Here is a 23,997-nt window from a genome sequence, read left to right as displayed (position 1 = left end):
TTAGCTCCGTGCCAGACTGATGCGTGACAGTCAGGCTTGCAGTGCAGTAGGAGCAGTGATACGTGAGGGTGATCAGGTCTTGTTAAAGCTTCTGTCACTCAAGACGAGAATCTTACCGCCTGCACACCTGAACTTGGTCTAGGTTATTCAGTAGCACATCATTATTTATAGATGTACAGAATAGCTTGAGTCTTACTTATTGTTGGGCTGCGTGGGTCTAAGTATGCTGCATATGGGGTGACTTAAATACCATATGAATACTCCACCAGTACATTGTAAACTCTATGAGTGTTTGAGGTGTTAAAGCATTTGACTGCAGATCAAGAGTTTGCAGGTTTTGAACCCCCCCCCCCCCCCCCCCCCCCTCTGTATATTGTTTTGGATAAAAAACGTTAACATTATTATAGTTAACAATTCAAGGTTCTCAGTCATGGCCACACAAGCCCACTCAACATCTACAGTGTGAATGTACCCAAACTCACAGGAGTTGGAGTGGCAAGACTTTTACTCTGTAATTAACTTCCTCTTAAGCCGTCTCTCTGGTTAATTAAACACTGGCGGCCTGGGAAGCAAAGCAGACGCCGTCATAGTTTTTATCAGGTATTAGCAAAGCTTATAACTTAATTACTCTCCATAACAAGTCTGTGTTTGCCCAAGCCTTTTGTCTTCAACTTTCTACTTGAGCTTAAAGGGACGAGTGGGTAAAGGACAAATTGAGAACAATCCCTTGTTTGCCATCTAGCGGCCATAGCTAGCTAGTGCATGTGCTCGTGCCAATAAAGAGCACTACCGTACACTCAAAAAACTTGAAACATTTGATTTTATTAGTGATACGTTTTATCTGAACATGTTGTAAACGTTCTTGGTTTCAAATGATTTGAAAAATGAAAAATATATTTTGCATGATATTTTTGCCTTTGCCACATCTCAAATAAGATAACGTTCTTATAGACTCCACTGAACAAGCAGCCTTGTAGCATCGAACACCTGATCCAAAAGTCCGTCCCAGCTGTCTGACTGAGGTTTGGATGAATCCTCGTCAATTTTAGGAGCCAGAAAATACTTGACGTCTTTGATATCGTACTCCACCACTGAAGGAAAGAGACAGCATAAATCCACCAGTTGGGAATCACTAAACCCAGTTCAGAAAAGATATCGTACCAGCTAACATATGACACAGTCGTTAAACATGCCGCACACGGTAGGAATATTTGACAGAGTGGCGTCATGATGACTGATGAACTAGTCACCATAGCCACTTTCTCTTCTTGCCACTACAACAGGGATAGTGCAGATTCAACTGAGATCAGAACGACTGTATCCCTTGGGAATGTAAAATATAGACATGCTTGACCAATCAGAGCTCACGTTACCTAGTGGGACGTCAGCTGACATCCTGAGGGCCACGGTCTTAGAGAGAGGTGTGGCTCTGGTGAAGAAGTTGAGGTAGTGGAGGGCAAAGAGCAGTTGAACAGGTTCACTGATCTCAACAATCACCTTGTAGAAACAGAGAAGGACATGGCTCAATTATTCTTGGGCAGTCCTCAGACAAGGACACAAAACAAGTGTTGGAAATAGTGTTGCACTAATTGCAGCAGTTGGATGAATATTGTTTTCTCTTCTTTTGACGGTCTACAACTGGGGTCCCCAAACTGCGGGGCCCGCCCACACATTTGAACCGGCCCTCTGAACAATGCCAGAGAGGCATACGTAAGTGGGGGTCAGATGGCTGAGCGGAGTCAGATGGTTGAGCTGTGAGGGAGTCTGGCTAGTAATCAGAAGGTTGCTGGATCAATTCCCTGCCGTGCCAAATGGCGTTGTGTTCTTGCCTGTGCACTTCATCCTACTTACCTCAGGGGAATGTCCCTGTACTTACTGTAAGTCGCTCTGGATAAGAGCGTCTGCTAAATGTAATGTAATATAATGTAAATGTTTTGATTTCAATAGTAATGAATATGAAAAAAGGTAATAACAATAGCAGTAATGCACTTTTAATAGGCTACATACAGCTTAATATGTACGGATGTATGGTACATAACAAAATAATAAACGAATCTAGCATAATAAATACATTTAAAATCATAATAAAATCTCCACAATAATACTGGTAGTCACTCTAGCCCATGTAATTGTCTGTTACAGACCGACCCGGCCCCACACTAAAGAACGGAAAAAGATCTGGCCGTTGTAGAAAAACGTTTGGGGACCCCTGATCTGCTAGAGATAATGTGCTTCCCTAGACAGCCAGTCAGCCAGTCAGCCAGTCAGCCAGTCAGTCAGCCAGTCAGCCAGTCAGTCAGTCAGTCAGTCAGTCAGTCAAACACACATTTAATCAGACAGCTGGTCAGCAACACACACAGACATCCAGTCAGACAGACAGCTAGAAAACATCTCAGGCCTGAATCACCTCCTCATCTTCATCGATGCTGGAGTTCTGGTACAGCTTGATGTTCCCGGTGCCCAACTCACCACTCGCAGAAAACAGGACCACCCCCTCTACACAGGTAATCATCACAGCATCCCCGATCTGAGTCATGTGTCTGCAAATGCGAGCAAACTCCTCGGATGGCATCCTCACCACACAGCTGTAATCCCGCTCCTAACAAGGGAAGATAATCTTATGTTGGCAACAAAGTTGGCATGGAAAGGGCTTGCTTCCTGTGTTGAATGTGAGAACAGCTCTAAAAGATGGTCTACTAACTGGAATGCTTAGCTGCTCCACATCCAAGACCATCAACTTCATGACGTAGTCTGAGACCTTCTGCTGATCTATCCCCCCAAAACAATCATTGTTGACAGGTTGGGTTTCACATGAGATACACGTGCTTCTGTTTTAATACATATAATCTTGAAATATCCGATAGTATGTTTGTGTGTGTAGCCTACAATCTTTACATACTCACTTTCTGTCTCAAACGTCAAGAAAAGACTGTCCGCTTTGTCTCGAACACGGAGGGTGATTGTGTCCTCGATCCCTGCGCATCTTGTACAAGCTGTAATCCGTCAGTTGTATTATTCATACTGAGAATTCGTTAACACAATGAGCTCAACGTATTGCCTCTGTAATTACCTGGCTACATTAACTCCTATAACGATATTGCGATCACAGCGATATATTTTGAACCCATCACTGCGCAGTTTAAGTTGCACGAGGGACACATGAGATGGGTCCATGCTTTGAAGAGAAATACCCGCAGAATTCACATTCCAGCACGCTTCTGAAATAAGGTCTTTCAAAGCATCCCAAACTTTCTTCAGAGTTAGTCCTTGATCCAAGCACGCTTCGAACATCCTGCTTTATAAAAGGATTAGCGAGCAAAATGTTACATTATTTAACTTTTTTAATCTGATGTTAGCCGGCCCGTCCAGAAGGAATAAGCACGCGTCTAAGAATGAAAGCCTCTCAAAAAGGTTAGTCTACAGTAATTTTCCAGCCAATAACTTACTCTTAAATTCAACGGCCTGTTTCGGTGTGTTACTTTTAATGCAACAAGAAAGGACTCGCACATAGATAACAAAAATTTAAAAAGTAGGTTAGGAATTTTAAACACTTCTAGTTCTTATATTAAAGTGATGTGAAACGGCGTTGTGTGTAAACGTTTCATAGACTGAGGTTGCACTCTTTCCCCGATCTTAGGTTGGTTGACGGGCAGTTCAATAAGCCCTCTGCGACATGCTTGCGTGTAAAAAGGGCAATACAAATAAATGTTGATTTTATTTTCATCTTAAAGTGTCTGATTTTAACAGTAATTAAGTAATAAAAGTATTGATATTGAATGTATGATTAACGCTGCACTTCACAGGACCTTTACCTGAAAATATCATTTATTAATTGATTAATTAGTTAATTTAACCTTAAACAAAGTAACGGTTAAGTGAGTGAAAAACAACATTTCAGATCATCATATCAATAGTTTTCGCAATGAAACATCCATTACCTACCCTACAATTATACTTTTAATGATCATAAATTCGTCCTCCATTGAATCATTCAAACAAAATCAGAACAAAAAATATATTGATGTATTTGTAGGCCTACACTTGTAAGCAATGCACAGACGGGACCAAAAATACAGATTAAAGCTTTCTGGGGCCCAGCCGTGGTGGGGCCCAGTGCGTTAAGACCTATTAGAGGGGGCCCATTCACGGGACTTTTCAGGGGCCCAGCAATTTCTATGGGCGGCCCTGCCCTTTGCCACAGGATTGGATGTCTACAGCTGGCAGCACTACGTGGACAGATTGATGCTGGGCTATGCCAGTGTGAACATTGTGCACTAGTAATTAACGTGGGTACGCGCAAGGTACTGGCAGCGACAGCAGAGGGCAGACTGGAGCACCTTTTCAGACTAGAGGCAACTCGTTTCGTTAGCCGGGACAGAGAGAGACCGTTTTTTTGAGGGACAACATGGCCAATCTTGAGAGAGGTCCATGGACGTCCGCACCAATCAGCGACCCAGCCTTGGAGTGGCCTTGTGCTGTACTCGACAACTCCTCCTGGTTCAGGTAGGCCACAGAGGTGACAACAGGTGTCCTCAACAACAAGGTATTTCGCGTGGCTACAATGGAAGGTCTTAATGGACTGTGATTTAAAAAAAAATCTCCTCTGACTATGGAACATACCATGTGACATGACCGTGACTGAGAATAATGAAGTGCTGTACAGACAAACTGGCAATGAATACCAAACAGTGTAAGCTGATCTACATTATTTATGTATATGATTCATTCAGAATCTCATGCTTTTAATTTTAGATGGTGATTAGGGAAGACTTGAAATGGTCCTTATAGATTCAATTTAACAACAGTTAGAAAAACAACATAGTGATTGTATAGTCTTAACTATAAGACTTAGATTTATAGTCTTAAATATGCTAAATTCACTTTGACAACGTTAACTGTAGGATTATTACCCATGACATGGACCAGCTAAGCCTGCAACAAATTCAGTTTAAAATCTGAATGTAAGGTCCTGGAAGTTAAATGTTTTCAAGTGTACATTGCCATTGTTGTATGAACAGCCAATAGGGTGTCAAGACAGTGAGCTCATAGTTAAAAAGGACACATCTGTTTTCACTCACTATGTTCCCAGAGAGCACACACACACATGCTTGCACATATGGTTAAACAAATTAGTACTGAAGAAGAGTTTCGTTGCAGTAAATCTTTTCAAAGAGGGACTTTGCTGAAGTTACCGCCTCAGCATTTATGTATTTTTTCTAAACAACGACCTCAACGATCCAAGGATAGAATGACCATGACCCACCCTTAAGTTTCCTGATGGGGGCTGAGCCATCAGAGAGGGGGGGCCGACAGAGCACGGCGCTCTATCTGGGACAGAGAGAGAGGCAGAGGCCGCCCATTCACCACCCCCTTCCTTTCCCACAGTAAACAGGAAGACTGGATGAGGCCAGAGAGGGAAGCCAAACACACTGCTGGAGGAGAAGGAGCTCAAACAGCTGCAGACAAGAAGGACAAAGAAAGACCCGGAACACAGGAGGAATGAACAAGACCCAGGAAAAGGTGAAAAATCTCCAGTCCTCGTACACACTCAACTTAGAACGGAGATTCAAGCAGGAAGTTACACCGGAGAAGAAAAACCCAAAGACAAAGGAAGACATTTCAAAGCCATCCACCAAGGAGAAGCAGAGGCAGTCGAATATGACCGCTCAGGTATCTAAAAGCTCCGCTCAGAGGCTCAGCAGAGACCTGACTTGCTCCATCTGTCTGGACCTCTTCAAGCAGCCGGTCTCCCTGCCCTGCGACCACACATTCTGCCAGGGATGCATCTCTGGCTACTGGGCTGGCCCCAGAGGAGGGACAGGCTCCTGTCCCCAGTGCAGGAAGGTGTTCCCTGGCCAGAGCTACAGGCCCAATCGAATCGTGGCCAACATCGTGGAAAGCTACTGCCAGGGGCTGGAAGAAAGTGAGGCCGGGGCCGGGGCCGGGGCCGGGGCCGGGGCCGGGGCCGGGGCCGGGGGTCGGCTGGGGGACATCGAGGGCGCGGAGAAACCCGCGGCCCCGCTTTGTGTGCGGCACAAGGAGGAGCTGAAGCTGTACTGTGAGGAGGACCAGGAGCTGGTGTGCCTGGTGTGTGGGCTCTCACAGGAGCACAGGAACCACAACATGGTGTGTGTCCTGGAGGCACAGCAGAGACACAGGGTGAGTAGTCACGACATTGGATCTCATCTCGGGCGACAAAGCGTCTGTGTTCTGTTGTTAATTGATGCATGTCAGCGAGTGTAAAGGGAATGTGGTTTGCAAGCTCGGTCAGGGTTACGGATAAGATGTATGCACATTCCTCTAGGCATTCAATGTATGAATGGCATTTCACCATAGTCATGTGGTGAGGTACACCAGTGAAATAACATGTGCTGTACTGAATGCTGTCCCTATTGAATTGAAACTTAAAGCCTTTGTATGTCTCTGCATAGCACAGAGATTAGAAGTGCTACTGCATCATGCAAGTTCTCATACAGTGGCAGTTTGCAATAAACATCAAACTTTTTTTGAAAATCTAAAATATTGATGGAAAAAGGGGGTGGTTGTGTGCATAAATAGAGGCGTATTTTATCTCCTAGTATGCAGCCGAGGGTATTTACCATAACAGAGCTTAAGCCTTGCCTCGGCATGGCCCAGAGGGCTCCTGGCAGGCTTCAGTAAATCGTCTGTTTCCTTTTGCCCAGGCATCTCTCAACAGCTCCATGGACTGCCTGAAGACAGAGCTGAACACGGCCCTGCAGTGCGAGCGAGAGGCGGAGGACGAGGTGAAGAAGCTCAAGGTCAGTCGCCCCCCCGCTCGCTTCTCCCTCCGCACGGAGCATTTCGTACGTTTGCCCGTCCTCGCCCCTCCTCCGCTGACCCATCGAAACCCCTCTGAAACCAGGAGCACACGGCCGACCTGAAGCAGCGCATCGAGGCTCAGTTCAGCGACCTGCACACCTTCCTATACCAGGAGGAGAAGCTGGTGCAGGTCAAGTTGAAGACGGAGGAGAGGCGGGAGCTGATCCGATTGGACGAGCACAAGGCGCTGCTGTGCGTGGAGATCTGCCGTCTGCAGAGGGCTCTGCACGACATCGAGGACAAGCTGAGGGAACAGGACCCCTTCTCCCTGCTCCGGGTGAGCCTGCCTTTCGAAAACCCAAATGTGAAGCCTCGTCAGCTGGCTGAGCGGTAAGGGAATCGGGCTTGTAATTTGAAGGTTGCCAGTTTGATTCCCCGGCCGTACCAAATGACGTTGTGTCCTTGGGCAAGGCACTTCACCCTTCTTGCCTCGGGGTAATGTCCCTGTACTTACTGTAAGTCGCTCTGGATAAGAGTGTCTGCTAAATGATGAAATGTAAATAGTTTACACATGAGAATACTGTTGATGCAAGGATAAGGTTTTGCTCTGCCTTGCATTTTTGTGTTGTGACGAATTCAGCATAAATGTGCTTCCACTAAATGGGAGAAAAATTACAGTACATCCCTCTGTAAGTATCCGTAATTATGTAATCATTGCAGAGGAAACATTATATGTAGCTGCTAGGAGTGTGGGAGTAGGGGCAGGATGTGGAATGACCTCAGTCTAGGATGGCGAGGATAGGAAGATGGGGGGGGGGGGGGGGTGGGGGTGCAGCCCTTGACCCAGCTCCAGGGCCAGGGACTTTCCCCAGCCATGGGGATATCCCGCAGGGTGGGGTTAGCTTGAGCCTAGACATTGATGTCATGTGGAAAACAGCTTTCCCTCCTCCTAAACACTGCCAAACTAATCAGCGATCTCCTTCCTTTGTTTTTCCTTGCGTCTCGTCTCAGAACATTAAGACCCTTCTGCAGAGGTGAGAGTCTGGTAGGAGATTCGGTTTCGCCATTTGATCCTGCACCTCCCTAGCCATCTTCCCACTGCCTTGTCTAAGCGGGTGCTGTTTTTCCCCAGGCCATCCCTGAAGTTTGAGAAGCCCGTGCTCACTGCGCCCAGCCTGTGCGAAGGCCGCTTTGCAGGGCCGCTGCAGTATCGCGTGTGGAAATCCCTGAAAGGAAGCATCTATCCAGGTACAGTAGCCCCCGTGTACGAAAAGCCAAGCGGCTCCGTTTGCGAGCCACAAATGGAAGCTCTACATCGGCACACGACACGTCTATAGTCAGTGACACATTTAGCGCCTCGGCCGGTCAGCGGGCCTGAATTAACCCGGCTGCAACCATCTGATCTCAGTTCCCGCAGCCATCACCTTCAACTCCAGCACAGCCAACCCCTGGCTGAGCCTCACCTCCTCCCTCACCTGTGTCCGCTACCAAAGCTTCAACCACTCGGTTCAGGACAACCCCCACAGGTTCAACGCCGCCCTGTCGCTGCTGGGCAGTCAGGGTTTCACCCACGGACGCCACTACTGGGAGGTGGAGGTGTACAGCAGCACCGTGTGGACCGTCGGAGTGGCCCGGGAGTCGGTGTCCAGGAAGGGAGTCATCAAGGCCCTGCCGGCCAACGGCTTCTGGACTCTGTCCCTGTCCTATGGGATCCAGTACAGGGCTGGGACGGCCCCCCCCACCGTGCTGTCCCTGGAGGAGCCGCTGGCCAGGATCGGGGTCTACCTGGACTACAAGAGGGGTCTGGTGTCCTTTTACAATGCGGAGACCATGACTCATCTGTACACCTTCAGGGAGGTCTTCAGGGAAACGCTTTACCCTTACTTCAACCTCGGATTCCTGGATAAAGTCCATGAAAACGAGCCTCTGAAAGTTTTCCTCCCCAAGATCTGACTGAGGCTGGCTAGCAGGACCAGAAGTCATTGACCAGGAAGGAGAGAGGGACATGAGGGTAAATGAGCTGTTCAAAAGACACATCTCACCTAAAATCACATTATAATCTCCCCATTTAAACAGACTGACAAAGTCTGAGACTTCCTGAAATTTCAGTTCAAGTTTCAATTTCAAAGACTTGAAGTCCTCCCCCCCCCCATCTCTATGATGTTTTGAGATACAGTAGAAGAGAAGATCTACTATCAAAACAGAGAGAAACATGCATAAACCAGAATCCAAATGATATATATTTTTTAAGCCTGAATTTACTTCATGACTTCACACAACACTGCAGGACTGCTTTGTTTCGGCGTAAATAGAATAATGCATGTCAGGGTTTCCCGCAGAAAATGTGTTCGTTAAGGTGGTAAGGTGGAGGGGTGGGGGGCGACAACTCCGTAGTTAAGGCGGCAGGCGTGTGTTGCTTAGACGGCCGCCTTAAGTGAAAGTGCTGAAACCCTGCATTTTATTATCTTGCAAAGCATATGTCAGGTAAGTTAATGTACTACAAAGGTCTACTGCAGAAATAAATGCATTGTCGATTATAATCATCTTATCTTGTATACCTAATCATGGATGTGAGATATACTGTATAACCATCTACACACTAAGCATGCCCTTTCTAAATAAACAATGTGCATCACCATGGTGTTTCAGTTGTAAATAATGTGGGAGTCATTTCGGGACTGTGAGGGGTTGTGTCCATTTCCATGTCCTACTCATCACGACCAATCAAACACAATACATCAGGATTTTCATGATTGTTCACTGAGAAGCCTCATGAATTATTTATTCATTTAGAGTCTGGCAAGATGTCTTGGAAACATCACCAGCATGTCTTGATTGCTTTTGATGAAAGCACTTACTGTAATGCAAGGTGCCAAACAGCATCCCCACCTGCCTACAGCACGTGACCCACAGGCAGAAACAGCCATTGACTATCTCTCGACTTAATCTTGAAAAAAAAAACGATATTTAAGTCTACTGTGAATATATTCTATGGTTTTAAACATACATATTGAATCTAATCCATTTCTATCGGCCTATAACTATGTTCCACTCTCCTTTATCAGTTCATCAAACGTGAAAATACCTTTTCTCAAAAATGCAAGGCATTGACCCAGCCCCAAAGCCATTGGTTAACAACGGCTGATCAGGGAATAGGGGTTCTCACCTGCCATTCAACTCCACTTCCTGTATGCTGCCATAGTAGACAGTTTAAACAAACCAATACGTGTACTGTAAGACTGTGCCACCATTCTAACCACCCATATAATCCTGGGTGGATTCATTGTGTCAATGTGGTGCTGGTTATCCTTTAGAGCAAATCATGTCCTGCCTCTCTCTCTCTTAAGGCGCTGGATTGGTAGCGGTCTTTCCAAGCCTCCACTGCCCTCTGGGGGAACTGGAGAGTGGAAGGGCCGGATTGAATGTGTTCCTCTTTCCTCAAGGGAACAAGGGGGTCACTTGCTCGTGTGTAGTGTGTCCTGAAACTTTGTGCTTGTGTACCGCACATGAAAGCCCTTCTTGTTGATGGTGTCGTCGGAATGAAACTTTATAACAATGGCATCTCCAGCTGAGAAGATCTCTTCTGGGGGCTGAAAGAAAAGGAGGAATATATATATATATATATATTTGAACCATCATTTGAGTAGCGAATCTAAAACAAGCAAAACAACTTTTCTAACGTGAGCGGAACTTCCCTTGGTCGGGAAGGAAGTTGTTAGCTTTACCCCAGATCCACAGTAGCGTCCGAGCCGGGGAGCCTTGATGTCTGCACCGTCAAAGAGCTCCAAGTAGTCATAGCCACAGTCGGCCTCCTCCTCGATCTCAAAAGTCTGGAAGATGATTTCTACCCCGTAGCCTTTGTCGGCAGAGACCACCCACTGGCATTCTGACCCTCCCGGATAGTTGTTATCCCCAAACTGGGCGTGGGAGTAGAGGTCCTTCGTCTTGACCTCAGCTTTAAGACTTCCTCCGCACTCTGAAAAATGCACAACCACAAAATTACAGACGAGACGCAGAGAATAGCTCATGCAAGCTAAGGAATGTTGCGATCCTTTCAGGGGAGGCTGCGTTTTCGCCCCCACATGCACTGCAATTTTCATGAGGGATTGCAAGAGCATACTCTTCTGAGCGGAGAAACTATCTTTAATACACCCTGCTGCTGAGGAGAGCTACTGTACAATTCCCTTGACATTATAGTCCATTTATTTTGTTCACTTTGATTTCAGGGGTAAGGAATTTCACGATGATAGGAAATACGTTTGATCTTTACACAAATCGTTGGAAATTCACTTCTGTCACTGCAGGGGTTTATTGACATGCACTACGGAGCAGGAAATGAAGATCGAAATGACCTTCAGTGCTGTGCTTCCTTGTCAAAAATATATACAGAACAGCACCAGACCTGCAATTATTGTTACTCACGGTAACCGTAAAACAGTATTGAGAAAAAATGACAAAAACCCTGATCTGCAAATCCCACACAAACGTCCGGCCTTGGACCCGCTCTGCTCACCCGCGCTGTGCGAAGCCTCGAAGCCCCTCTTTTGCACGGAGTTGTCCGAAAAGAAACGGAGGAACAACCGGTTGCCACTGGAGACGACCGGGGATGGCTTCTGGGCGCCGCAGAAGCGCCCTAAACTGGGAGCGCGGCCGTCCCGCCCGTCGTAGATCTCCAGGTGGTCATAGGCACACTCGAGGTGGGCCTCCATGTCCATCTCATCGAAGGCCTGAGAGGAACACACACACTGAATGTACCGGGAACCCGAGAGGTGCTGCGGACGTCGACCACAAGCACGCACGTGTGCGAGGACGATACGGTTCAGAGAAAAAAGGGAGTCGGAATAGGCGTGACTGTATGGATGGGCATGCCTAAAACGTACAATCTTGATGCGATGACCCGGGGTGGTGGACAGGGCCCAGGTGCAGGCCTTCTTGCTGGGGTATTTGTCCGGCCAGTTCGGGCTGGTGATTGTACCTGAGACGGCGCTCACAAGATGGTCACAGCCAGCTGGAACAGAAACAGTTTAAAATGACAGTCCATTCCCCCCTGGCTCCACGGATCGCTGAGGAAGCAGAAAGATCTAAACAAGTTGCCATGGGTTGATCGTACATTTACATTTCGTACAATTTAGCAGACACTCTTATCCAGAGCAATTTACAGTAAGTACCGGAACGTTCCCCCCTAAGCAATTGGGGTGAAGTGCCTGGCCCAAGGACACAACTTCATTTTGCACAGCCGGGAATCGAACCGGTAACCTTCTGATTACAAGCCCGATTCCCTAACAGCTCAGCCACCTGACTCCTCATGTGATGTCATGTGATGTCTCACATGTGTGATGATATGTTAGATGTTTGAATGAGTGGAAAGCTGTGTGGTCGTCGGATGCAGCGGAAGTTAGGACATATACCTTCCTTGCAGTCGTGCTTGTTGTCGTGCAAAACGAAGCCACTGCGACACTGACAGCTGTAGCTTCCAAAGGTATTGATACACTCCTGTTGGCAGCCTCCGTTCTCTTTCGAACACTCATCCTTGTCTGGGGAACAAAAGGTTCATGTGGAATCAAGTGTTTACGGGCCTGAGATCTGCTTAACACCAAATACACCTGACAACTGAAAACCCTCTGGAATACCCTGGTTTCAGAGTATCACATTAGACAGTATCACAGCATATTATACAGTATCGAACATCTTGTCAAAGTGTCTATTAGGGATTCAAAGTGTGAAGCTTTGTTGCAGGGCTCACCGAAGAAGAACTGGGCTTTGAAGCCCTTCTTTGACACAGTGTTGTCTGACTTGAATTCAATACGCATGTTGTTGAACTGGGAAGTGATGGTCTCTGGTTTCTCTGCGCCACAGAATTTCCCATAAAGCCGAGAATCAGCCGTCAGCCCACTTCGCACCTCAACATAATCATATTTACATACCTGGTAAAGACAAATTAAATATAAGTTCCTGTCCACAGCATGCAATATCACATAGAATCACAGCAGGAACTGCTATGATTGACCCAGCCTATAAATAATAATACACTATATGTATTATATATTATAATATTGTGCTACAGCACAGTGTCTCATGACATTCCATTTAATTGCCTTTCACAAGGAACATCTGACTTCCGCTGGCCTTTTCCCCATTTTTAATTAGCACCTCTAATCCAGCCGTGCTTACATCATTGCCCTCCGTCTCGAAGACATCAAAGAGCAGGGTGATGCGATACTGGATGGGGGCCACCAGCTGCCAGACACAGTTCTTGTTGGGGGGGTACTCCTTGGGCCAGCCGGGGGTGTTGATGGACCCATTGAGCTTGGTGATGAAGCCGCCGCACGCAGCTGCTAGGGGGGAGACAGGGCACACGTCGGCACGGTACCACGAAGACCACTCTGCATCTCCGCATCTCCGCGGTCACATCCACCAGGCAGCGCGGAGACAAGGCGGGATGGGTCGAAAGTGCATTTGTGAATTGTTTTATCGTGAAATCATAGCCAGATCAAACCCCCGCGGAGTTACAGCAGTGGGTAACCTTTGTTTATTTGAATTCATAATTAGCTCGTTGAGACCAAGTTCTCATTTGCAACTGCGACCTGAACGTTGCACGTTCACCTCTTACCCTCACAGCCGCGTCTGTCGGAGGCCAGCTCGTAACCAGGATCACAGGCGCACCGGTAACTCCCTAAGGTGTTCAGGCAACGCTGCTCGCAGTTGCCATTGTCAGGCTTGGAGCACTCATCCATCTCTGTCAGACAGAAACAAACGAATGAGTGACAAGGATGACTGAATCATCAGCATGAAAACATAAATCCTTTCATGAACATCCAGATGTTCATTGAAAACAAGAGCATGACAAGGGCACTCAACAGAAATACAAACAACTGCCAAAACAAAGACTGACAATGGAGAAAACATACAAGGCGGGGTAACACACAGCGTAATCACGCAAGGGCAAAAGGTGAACAAATGAATAGTTCTTTTGGAACGTCTGAATGGGAATAGTGCCCTCATCCTCCTCCTCCTCTCCATCTTCAGTACCACCATCATCAGCCAACAAAAAGCACGGCCACTGACCTTTGAAGTAGTTGGCAGCAAACCCAGCCTTATTAACGGAGCCGTCAGACACAAACTTCATCCACAGCCGGTTGGAGCTGCTTTTGATGTCGTCTGGTTTGTCGTAGCCACAGAATCTTCCGAGCAGGGGACTTCCCTCAGAGTGTCCGTCTCTGACCTCCAGGTAGTCATAGGCACAGTTGTCATGCTTCTCAATCTATAGCATATCCAAGCAGGAGGTGGAAGTTGGTACTTTGGGACTCCACTTTCTGACCCCACTGTCTGAAGCTAAATGCACATTGCTCAGTAATTGCTGTATTATGGACATTCATTAAACCGAGGCCAGCACTGAATTGTACTCAGAAAGGCACGATGAAAACAAATGTCCTCCCTGCTCGCCCTAACCCACATTGTAGACCTTGTTACCTACCGGAGGAATTGTGATGGGACTACCCTTTTTTTCCCCCTATCTCACAGCCTCGCCAATCTCTCTCCTTGATGTCTCTCTCTGCGTCTCTCTCTCTCTGCCCCTTCACACTCCCTCAGTTTTTACCTCAAAAGACTGGAAGGAGAGGCCAACATGGAAATCCCGTGCTACCGTGATCTTCCACACGCACACTTTGCTGGGCCGGTAGTCGTCGGGATAATTGGGAGATTGAATCTGGCCATTGTCGCGATTTACCTCTCCCCCACAGATGGCTGCGGGGACGAAAGGGAAGGAAGTACGTCTTCCATGAATTCTCTCAGCAACAATATGGACTTCCACGTCTTCCCGTTCATTTTAGATCAATGAGACTTATAACAATACCTTCATACACCGCCGAGAAGCCCTTGCCCACCCAATTACTGCTGCTCCTGAATTCAATCCACAGACGGCTGTCAGTTGAGATGATTGGTTCAGGAAGCTGGTCGCCACAGAGACGGCCTATAGCAAATATATGAGCACACCAGTTCAAATGTGAGGGTGGGCTGATTGCAGCTGTATTGAGGATCCATCTGTTATTTTTCACCTTATTGGCATAGCTTTGCATTTAAATGATGAATATGAATAATGAATGAGTTCATAGTTATAATATCAATTTAACTTTTGGCCTTCAAAAAGTTGTGTCCTATGTTTTTGTCCATTACATTTGCTTTCTGAAACCTTTTCGAATTGCTAAAGTTGAGGTAAAAAGGATGAGATTCTGCTACTGCATGATGAAGATATAGTCGAACAACATTCAACAATTTAGCGCACATACACAGCAAATCTTAAAGTGCTCATTTTACGCCAGCCGTGTTTGTATACTCTCAAAAGAGTGGACCTAAATAACACCCACCAGGTAAGATGAACACTCGCAGTGTTAAATCACCACGTCAAAATGAGCTGTGCATGTTACCTGCCACGATTCTGCTCTACACCGATCAACACCGTACAAAAGGTTGAACACTTTGAACTCGTAGAGCTTTCCCAGGCAGATGCAGACAGGTGTCTCTGGGTTGCTCTCTGTGCAGGAGTCCTACTGTGTGAGCTCATCCATGTAAAGACCTGTCAATGGGCCTTTTCTCCAGAACCCGTCCCGGATCTCCACATGGTCGTACCAGCACAAGTGACTCCTGTAGAGATCCATGGAGGTAAAATTCAGAATAATCTGTGGGAAACATCCAAGAGGATAAGGGGGGAGGGGGGGGGGGGGTAAATGGACAGGAAAAAAGGAAATGAAATGGGAAGACAGACACTTGTGATGAATTTAAATGAAAGCTCTAGATTTGTCCTGTCATTCCCCACATTTCACAATAGCCGCATTATTTAACACACGGGATCACTATCACTGATCAGTCTTGTGAAAACCTCCATAAAGCGTGTGGGTGTGTGTGTGGGGGGGGAGGTAACATTTTGAACCCACCTTCTCTCCAGGTGTTACAGATATTCTCCAGACACAGTGAGCATATGCTGCATAGCCGTTAGGAAACCCAGGAGAGGAGAGGTTTCCAACACTGTCTTGTAAGCTCTCACCGCATTCTGTCAAACATCACACAAGACAAAGTTCGTCGGTACTTAACGATCATAGAATAATCTCCACCAGAAGACGACTTGCTTATGCTCAGTAAGTATAGTAACGATAAAGGCACGAGAGGGCTGGAGAAGTCGAGTCTTACTTGGACACTTGTAGAGTTTGCGAGCTTGGGCAACGTCTCCTTTGCTGAGTCTGGTTCTCTGCCCTATGGGTGGCCTGACACCGTTCACATCATAGCGCGGCAAAATGGTGTCTAGGAAAATCCCTCTGCGTTTGAGACAAGACAATAAGAGGAGAGAGAGGACAGGCAGCCAGCTGGTATGGAAGGAAGGCTGTTAGCTTATCTGTCGATAAATAAACCAACAGCAAATCAAATAATTCCATCAAAAAAGAATGACAAACTATTATAAAACAGTGAGTCGGATAATTGCTTGGGTCATTCACAGTACTGGTGATCATTTCCTAATAAAGGCTTGGGCTAGCTTGGTGAATATTATATGCTGAGCTTTGAAATAGCAGAGCAGGCTTGTTTTACACTTTCATTACATTATCAACCTCCTTTTCTCTCCCAGGGAGCTAGCTGGGGGCTGACTCTCACCCAGGCTTGTTTTACACTTTCATTACTTTATCAACCTCCTTTTCTCTCCCACGGAGCTAGCTGGGGGCTGACTCTCACCCAGTTCCCATGGTGATGCGCCCATGAATGACAGGCATGTGCAAGCTGAGCGGTCTGAATGAGAGCTTTACAGTAGACTGTGCCAACCAGCTCAGTGGAGCCCACCCCTGAATACCAGAAAACAAGGCCACCGCAGCCCAAATTATCCTACACAAAGCCCCAACAGGCAGGCCTCCACGACCTGAGAGAGGAGGTGAAAGCTCAAAAAAAAGCTCAACAGAGCAAAAGCAACAGGGTAACAACTTGCACGAGACAGCGATGAAAAAGGGGCGGCTGTGAAATGATTGTCCCTCACCTGCAGGACCAAACAAATATGATCTGATTCGGTTTCGTTCAGGGCCTCATCCAAACAAAGACACAGATGCGGCTGCGTGCTGTAACGCAAACTCCAACTTGAACAAGGATTAGTGACGCGCTGACCTGGAGAATGTGTTCCTTGCATAATGCATGATGCTGTCAAAGTCATATCCTTCGCTGAGTGAGTCGACTTCTCCAGGCTCCATCTTCAGGAAGTTGTACTCTTGTCCTGTTCATCAATTGTTAACTCAAGTCATGGAGGAAGTGCTAAACTGCATCTGGTGCATCAAAACAACAAATGAAAAAGACACGCCTGCTTCTTACCTGGCTGGATGTTGTCTCTGATAATGCTCACGTGTTCATCTCTGTCTGGCCGTGTATGTTCGTGCCAGAAGCCAATCACATGGCCCAATTCATGCACGACTATCCCAAACTTGTCACAGTTCTTGCCTATGGAAATAGCCTGTGGACCCCCGCCCCTTCTCCCCACATAGGAGCAACACCTGGAGAGACACAGGAAGTAAAGAGACACAGGAAGCAGAGAGACACAGGAAGCAGAGAGACACAGGAAGCAGAGAGACACAGGAGGCAGAGGGACATAGGAAGCAGAGAGACAAGGGAAGCAGAGGGACACAGGAAGTAGAGAGACACAGGAAGCAGAGGGACACAGGAAGCAGAGGGACACGGGAAGCAGAGGGACACAGGAAGCAGAGAGACACAGGAAGCAGAGAGACACAGGAAGCAGAGAGACACAGGAAGCAGAGGGACACGGGAAGCAGAGGGACACAGGAGGCAGAGAGACACAGGAAGCAGAGGGACACAGGAGGCAGAGAGACACAGGAAGCAGAGAGACACGGGAAGCAGAGGGACACAGGAAGCAGAGAGACACGGGAAGCAGAGAGACACAGGAGGCAGAGGGACACAGGAGGCAGAGAGACACAGGAAGCAGAGAGACACGGGAAGCAGAGGGACACAGGAAGCAGAGGGACACAGGAAGCAGAGAGACACAGGAAGCAGAGAGACACAGGAAGCAGAGGGACACAGGAAACAGCAGAGGGATACAGGGGACAGGCACAAAGTCCAATCAAATCAAACCTAATATAGCTGATATACCTGAAACACTATAAGACACAAAAGGCCTTACAGAACACAAGAAACACAACAACAAGCTTGTAATGCTTGTTATGCAGCACAGGTAAAGAGCTTGGGTAGATGCTACTGGCTTGTAAAACCCTCTCACCAGCATTAGCAAAGAGACAGTGTATACCACCATAAATATCAAAGAGAATAACAGGGAAGGTAGGTCTTAAGATCTCACTAAAAGGTTCTCCGGCAGAGTATTCCAAAGGCTGGAAAATAAATACAAGTAAAAGCTGCCTAATGACTTCATGTCTTAAAACAATTGCATTTGAACTACTTCACAATTCGTGTAATATTTGTATTTTTTTTGTATTTTATACTGTAAATTGGCAACTTATATTTTATCTTATGGCAACTTATATTTTATTTTATTGTATATTTTATTTTAATTGTATTCCACTTAGTACTGCTAGTTTATGTATCCCTAGTATAGTTAGACCATATATCTAAATTTAAGATTCCTATATGTTCATTGTATGCACCTTCCTGCCAAAGCAAATTCCTTGTCTGTGCAAACTTTCAGGGCGAATAAATCCCTTTCTGATTCTTATTCTCTCCATGTCTCTTGGTCCTGTGTTTAGGAACTGTTATCAGTTCAGTGGCAGAAGACCTGAGGGGTCTACTGGGTGTGTATCTTGAGAGCATGCTGGACAAGAGACACTTAGGACACAGGGACATTGAGACCCGGATACATAAGGACACAGGGTGGTTTATCCAGGTGTCACACTTTGTCCCCTTGATTCAAAGAATGGCCCTGAAAGTGGAATATGCTATTGGTCAGATACTATGATAAATCCTGCTGCACTCATGTCAACGCAATCAAAAAGCTCCATGACAATTGGTGGCCATCACCCTTTTTGATCTCCACTAGGCAGTGATGGGGCAACTAACTGAAGGCCTCGCTGAGCTGGGATGAGCTGAGTAGAGACTGTCCTCGACATAAATCACAGAAATGATCAGCTTCTTTGGATTGAGTCCATTCATTTACATCACTAGGTCCTAAATTCTAGCAAGCGGAGAAAAGTTCAAATCATGATTGATCTTTGATACTTTCACAAAACGAGCATGTGAACGCCTTTCAACTTGCTTGTTAAAAAGATTACACTCTAAGTTTGAATGTATTCATTTCCACTTAGAGATCTATATTCTCTGCTCCCTGCTTTTTTTTTGCATGTACTTGGGCTAGCTACTCCAAGGCACGAAAGTTTTCCTCAGATAGAACCACATTGCCAAAGACAAACCAATTTTCATTGTAAATAACTGGTGAAATCAATACGTGGGTGTCGTGACATGGTGACAGGATTTTAATCTCCTTACCCACAAGGTCGATAGGTGAAGACAATGTAGCTCTCCTCATTCGTTCTGTCAATGAAGGTTACACAGGTGTGCTTCTCCCAATGACGCATTGCCTGGCGGAAAATGGCTCGCTGACTGCCTAAAAAGATTAAATGTTTTTCAATGCTCCTTTAATCCATTACTGTGTTTACAATACATACTGTACTGTAGGTTATGGAACGTGACATCAATATCAAACACAAATCTTTTTTTTCTATAATGTGTGTTCTGAAATGAACTATGTTACTTAGATCTCAGGGAACAACATTGAATCAATCTCTAGGTCGAGAAACATTCAGAAAAAACTTCTTTACGTATATTAGTGTTGGTAAACTTACTGGCTGTTTGTCTGTTCTATCTGTCTGGTACCTACCAGTTTGACTGCAAGTTTGACTCTGAACTCACCACTGAAATTGCCACTAATAACATAAGGGATAACACCATCTGGCCACACCCTCTCAGGTCTGGAGGTGGCCGCCCTCTTTCTACGACGCACTCCCTGTCCACCCGCGTCCATGACGTCCTCACGACTCTCAGCGACGGTCGAGGTGTTCACTGTAACAAACACGTGCAAACAGTCTTGGTTTCCGTTAAGGTAACAATGGCGTGGTCTTCGAGACGGCTAGCGATAATACATGAGACTGACTCCTGTCTGGATCCCATACCTGGCTGAGTTTCATTGCCATGCCGGCTGTGCCTTGCAGCATTCAGAACCCGGACCACATCAAACATACGGAGGTCCTCCTCATCCAAGGCGATGTCTCCTAAAAAGGCAGCTGAGATACACACACACACACAAACACACATGCACACACACACACACCATCTATCACTCGAGTAAATACAAAAGCGAGATATTGCTTCTCTCTCTCCCAATGGAAGATCCGAATAGCAAGGCTGATATTCTGATATTCTGTTTGACCAGCACACACACACACCTTGCTCACACAGTACAGCCTTTACTATGAGAGAACTCCTGTACACACGAGGAAATACATGCATTGGGACACCTTTTCCAGCACTGGAAATCCCTAGAGTTTTAGGCTGCATCATGACAGTCAGGACAAGCTTGCATTGTGCTACTGAGCAACTGATTATTTATTTTTTCGGTTATTTTATTTTAGAAAGGGACTAAAGGGCATACAATAACGGTTATTGCTGTATTGTTATATACCTGTACACATTATACACATTATACGTATACCTGATGTTGATGTTGCACTGACTGGATTCCATCCAATTTGGTTGTAGTACGATGCACAAGATTCTATTTTATACCTAATTGCAACGTGTCAGTTAAACTAAAACCTGTTGACCAATTGTCCACAAACTCCCAAAGTGACTGAGGGAAGTAATTGAACAGTAACAAAGGATTTAGGCAGGTAAGTACTGTATGTAGACCTCTCATTAACCCAATATTTTCCAGTAGCTTGCTTTTACATTTACATTTAGTCATTAAGCAGACACTCTTAGCCAGAGCGACTTACAGTAAGTACAGGGACATTCTCCCTGAGGCAAGTAGGGTGAAGTGCCTTGCCCAAGGACACAACGTCACGTGCGCCGGCCGGGAATCAAACTGGCAACCTTCAGATTACTAGCCCGATGCTCTACCCGCTCAGCCACCTGACTCCACTTTTAAATGCTTAGTGTGTATTTTCATATACATATCATACTCATATCAAATCATTTGTATATGAATATGAGACCCACTAGAGTTCACATACATGTAATCTCAAACTATAATGTGGAGGTCGAACTGGAACTGTACAATTACCCACATGCAAGTGCACTTACACTTGAGGTACAAATGAGCTTATCAAATCATGGGCCAGGTCTTGCCTTTGAAGCCAATTCACTCATGCAAAGCGAGATGATGCATGGGTCACCGCCCCCCAGCACTGTAGCTAGCACAAAATACCCTGCGGCCAGAGGGATTTCATTGGCGCCCAAAAGAGGCCGGACTGGCCTCAGAAACCTCTGGTCTCCAGGCAACACATCCGCCGAGGGAGGAGAGGTGTGAGGTGAAAAGAGTGATGACCTTGAAGAAGACGAATAAAGGTGGAAAGTGAAGACGCAACTATGAAAGGACATTACGTCATGTAAATGCATATGTAAACATTATGGGACGTACCGACAAGATGGTGTTTAGGAGGTTTAATCTAATGTCAAAATGGCGTCACCAGCACTGTAGCTCAAAATGAACAGAGCAACAACCCAAGCTCTGAAAAAAGACATTGTCTGGATCTTTTTTACGGTTCGCTGGGGTTTAGGCAAGCTAAAAAAGCATGCGTGATTTGTCATTGCACAAAGCTCTTTTCATGGCAGTCTAAATCTGACAGCTGCTGTTCTATACATTCGACCACCTTGGACAGACTTTAACTGTGGAACAATTAATGTGGAGAAAATAATGTTGTGATAGAAAGAGTTTCCATAGTACCTTACAGAGTTTTAACGTAGAATGGGAGTGTATGGACTTGCGAGGGGTAGGTGGATGTTATCATTGATCTTGTTTTTGTAACACAACCTGTAACTTTCCCTTTACAAGACCTACCTACCCCTTAGTTTGAAGTGATACTGCTATCACTTTATACCATTTAGATACCATATGTACATGCAATGGTTTTTACTACACGTATTTCTTTGCAGTTACATGGGTGTTAGTCTTGATGTAAAGTGTTGGCATGTAATAGTTTCATGTTGGTTAACTACCTCAGTAGCCTACCATAATAATTACAGTATAATTTAGCAAACTAAATATTACATTATGTGCCAAAGTGATTAAGAGCATTGTTGAACATTGAAAAGTGTGTCATATCCGCTAAGATACCAATAATTCGGTGATTTTAAAGGGTCGTGAACTTCAGGAAGTCAATGCACGCCTGTTGGGCCAAGTAGGCCCCTGTAGGACTGACTTTATCACTGCCAGGATTTGGTGAGGTATGCAGGCGTTCACCGGGACGAAAATTAATGCCGGTTTTTCATGCAGTGCAATGTTTTCACAAAATGTCCTAACATTCAAAAAATAAGTATCTCACTTTGTCAATGGTGTGTTGTATCTAGATGGTTGATCAAAACTAATAATTTAATCTGTAAGTCTGTGGGGAAAATAGGCAGTGCAGTAGAGAGTAAAATTAAGAAATGATATACAACTGTTCAAAGTTGTACAATTGTGTCAGACCTTTTAAATACAAAAAAAAATTATAAGGTTTTAGTAGAAAGGAAAATAATTGGCAAATGCAAAACAGTTTGTCGAAATGGAATATGTAACTCATCAAATGACTTCGATAAAAAAGATCCTACAGTACATTCTGGATAGATGTGTTTAAATAACCCAGTGAGTGATCAGAAAAGGACGCACACATTCACTTGCGTCTCAGACGTGCTTAAAATAATCAACAACCTTTAACTTCAAGATCGTGGAGTAGTTTAGGCTAGCCTATAGTCTATTCAAACCCAACGCAGATGATTTTACACAAGAGGGGACAAATCACGTTACCAGCTTTGCAGGGATCCTTGTAGTCGATTGCGTCTGGGTAACTGAGGTCAACCAAGTTGCCCGTGTCTTCTAACTCTAATTCAACCGCTAGAAGAAGGCGTAGACAGGACAGCAGAAACAAATACCTCGGAAAAATAGGCATACCTGTACCTTGTTGTCGGAATGTGCACAGGTTTAGAACTAAAACAATTCAAAGAAAGAGGAAGGAAAGGGAGACACAGAGACGATTTTGGGACTTTGTATAGGGCGGCGGACGGGTCTATAAACACTGCACTGCCTCTCCGCATGTGTTCATTCTGGGGCAGTGATTCGCTAACCCATCCGGGCGCAGAGCCAGCATCCCATAGAAATGCTAGTAGCCTACAGACAAAGCATAATGGAGGTCGTTACCTTGGTTCTAATGTAGCCTATGGTTGTTATGCGTGCTTTGTAGCATTATGCCCACCAACCTGAGGCCAAATACTTCTGAAAATATCTATTTTCTTTAAAGTAATTGAGTAAACCTAAAGTAAGCCTGCACGGGTCCAGGTGAGTAAAGTATAGAATACATTTTAGTCAACTAACAATCTCTGAATTCAAACTGATATTTCATCAAGTTATTAATTAATAAGTGATTGTCAGGCCATCAAACTGTAAAACCTTGTGAGAGAGGTGTTGATATGCTGCAGAGTTTCTCAGATGCTTTTACATGTCTAAGATCACAATTGGAATTCTCAAAACTACTTGTTCAACCACATCATCTAGTTATTTATGCATATCATAAAAGCAATTTTAAGGATCAAATTGCCAATGCTTGTGCCAATGTGTAGCAATTTGTAGCTGCTGTTTTCTTCATTACCAATTGCTTTTATCATGTTGATCAATATGCATTGGTTTTCTATTGAATAGTCTTAACCCCTCATTGTGCTAAACATCTTATATATACACCCATATTTTACATTAGAAAATACTCAACAGTACTATGTTATAGCCTATTGATAACATGGTTAAGCATTTTGACTATTTTGCTTGTGAACAATGACTAAGTAATCATTTTGATGGCACTGACATGTTTATTGACATGCATATCTGTCTTTGAGAGATGAACTAAGGATTTGGAGCAAGTTGTGTGTTTTTTTTTGGTAGACGGTAGGTAGAAGGTAGACATTGTATGGTGATTGTATGAATTATTTTGACACCGACAAAGGACTGATTAGGTTATATTACTAAGAACAATTTTCTTGTGGCATGCC

At 45.3% G+C, this 23,997-nt stretch overlaps 3 protein-coding genes across 4 annotated transcripts; 1 reads left to right on the top strand and 2 right to left on the bottom strand.

The window, feature by feature from the left end:
* Positions 1-906: 906 nt before the first annotated feature.
* Positions 907-3,071, bottom strand: pcna (proliferating cell nuclear antigen). The gene is made up of 5 exons (XM_084694171.1): positions 2,904-3,071; positions 2,702-2,769; positions 2,408-2,599; positions 1,374-1,497; positions 907-1,091 (listed from the first exon to the last, which is right to left on the bottom strand). The coding sequence occupies exons 2-5, from the start codon at positions 2,741-2,743 to the stop codon at positions 946-948; spliced, it is 504 nt and encodes a 167-aa protein (XP_084550297.1). The 5' UTR covers positions 2,744-2,769; positions 2,904-3,071; the 3' UTR covers positions 907-945.
* A 2,309-nt stretch (positions 3,072-5,380) lies between these two features.
* Positions 5,381-9,418, top strand: trim69 (tripartite motif containing 69). Its single transcript, XM_084694160.1, has 6 exons — positions 5,381-6,159; positions 6,684-6,779; positions 6,884-7,117; positions 7,792-7,814; positions 7,913-8,028; positions 8,189-9,418. Exons 1-6 carry the CDS (start codon positions 5,500-5,502, stop codon positions 8,731-8,733), a joined length of 1,674 nt encoding a protein of 557 aa, XP_084550286.1. The 5' UTR covers positions 5,381-5,499; the 3' UTR covers positions 8,734-9,418.
* Positions 9,419-9,518: 100 nt separating this feature from the next.
* bmp1b (bone morphogenetic protein 1b) lies at positions 9,519-22,969 on the bottom strand. Of its 2 annotated transcripts, none has more exons than XM_084694158.1 (20): positions 22,766-22,969; positions 19,935-20,045; positions 19,675-19,824; positions 19,252-19,369; positions 17,119-17,297; positions 16,918-17,023; positions 15,964-16,088; positions 15,711-15,826; positions 15,353-15,455; positions 14,633-14,749; positions 14,378-14,523; positions 13,846-14,041; positions 13,391-13,516; positions 12,952-13,115; positions 12,524-12,704; positions 12,189-12,314; positions 11,661-11,788; positions 11,294-11,507; positions 10,506-10,756; positions 9,519-10,370 (listed from the first exon to the last, which is right to left on the bottom strand). In XM_084694158.1, the coding sequence occupies exons 1-20, from the start codon at positions 22,905-22,907 to the stop codon at positions 10,236-10,238; spliced, it is 2,934 nt and encodes a 977-aa protein (XP_084550284.1). In that variant the 5' UTR covers positions 22,908-22,969; the 3' UTR covers positions 9,519-10,235. The 2 variants fall into 2 exon arrangements, with proteins under 2 accessions (XP_084550284.1, XP_084550285.1); XM_084694159.1 differs by having other exon boundaries at positions 12,952-13,112.
* Between the last annotated feature and the right edge of the window lie 1,028 nt (positions 22,970-23,997).

Source organism: Hypomesus nipponensis, chromosome 27 (genome assembly GCF_054491055.1).
Source record: "Hypomesus nipponensis isolate SF chromosome 27, ASM5449105v1, whole genome shotgun sequence".
In the NCBI taxonomy this organism is placed as follows: domain Eukaryota; kingdom Metazoa; phylum Chordata; class Actinopteri; order Osmeriformes; family Osmeridae; genus Hypomesus; species Hypomesus nipponensis.
The sequence above is the reverse complement of the archived record's forward strand: the minus strand, read 5'-3'. Positions and strand labels throughout refer to the sequence as shown.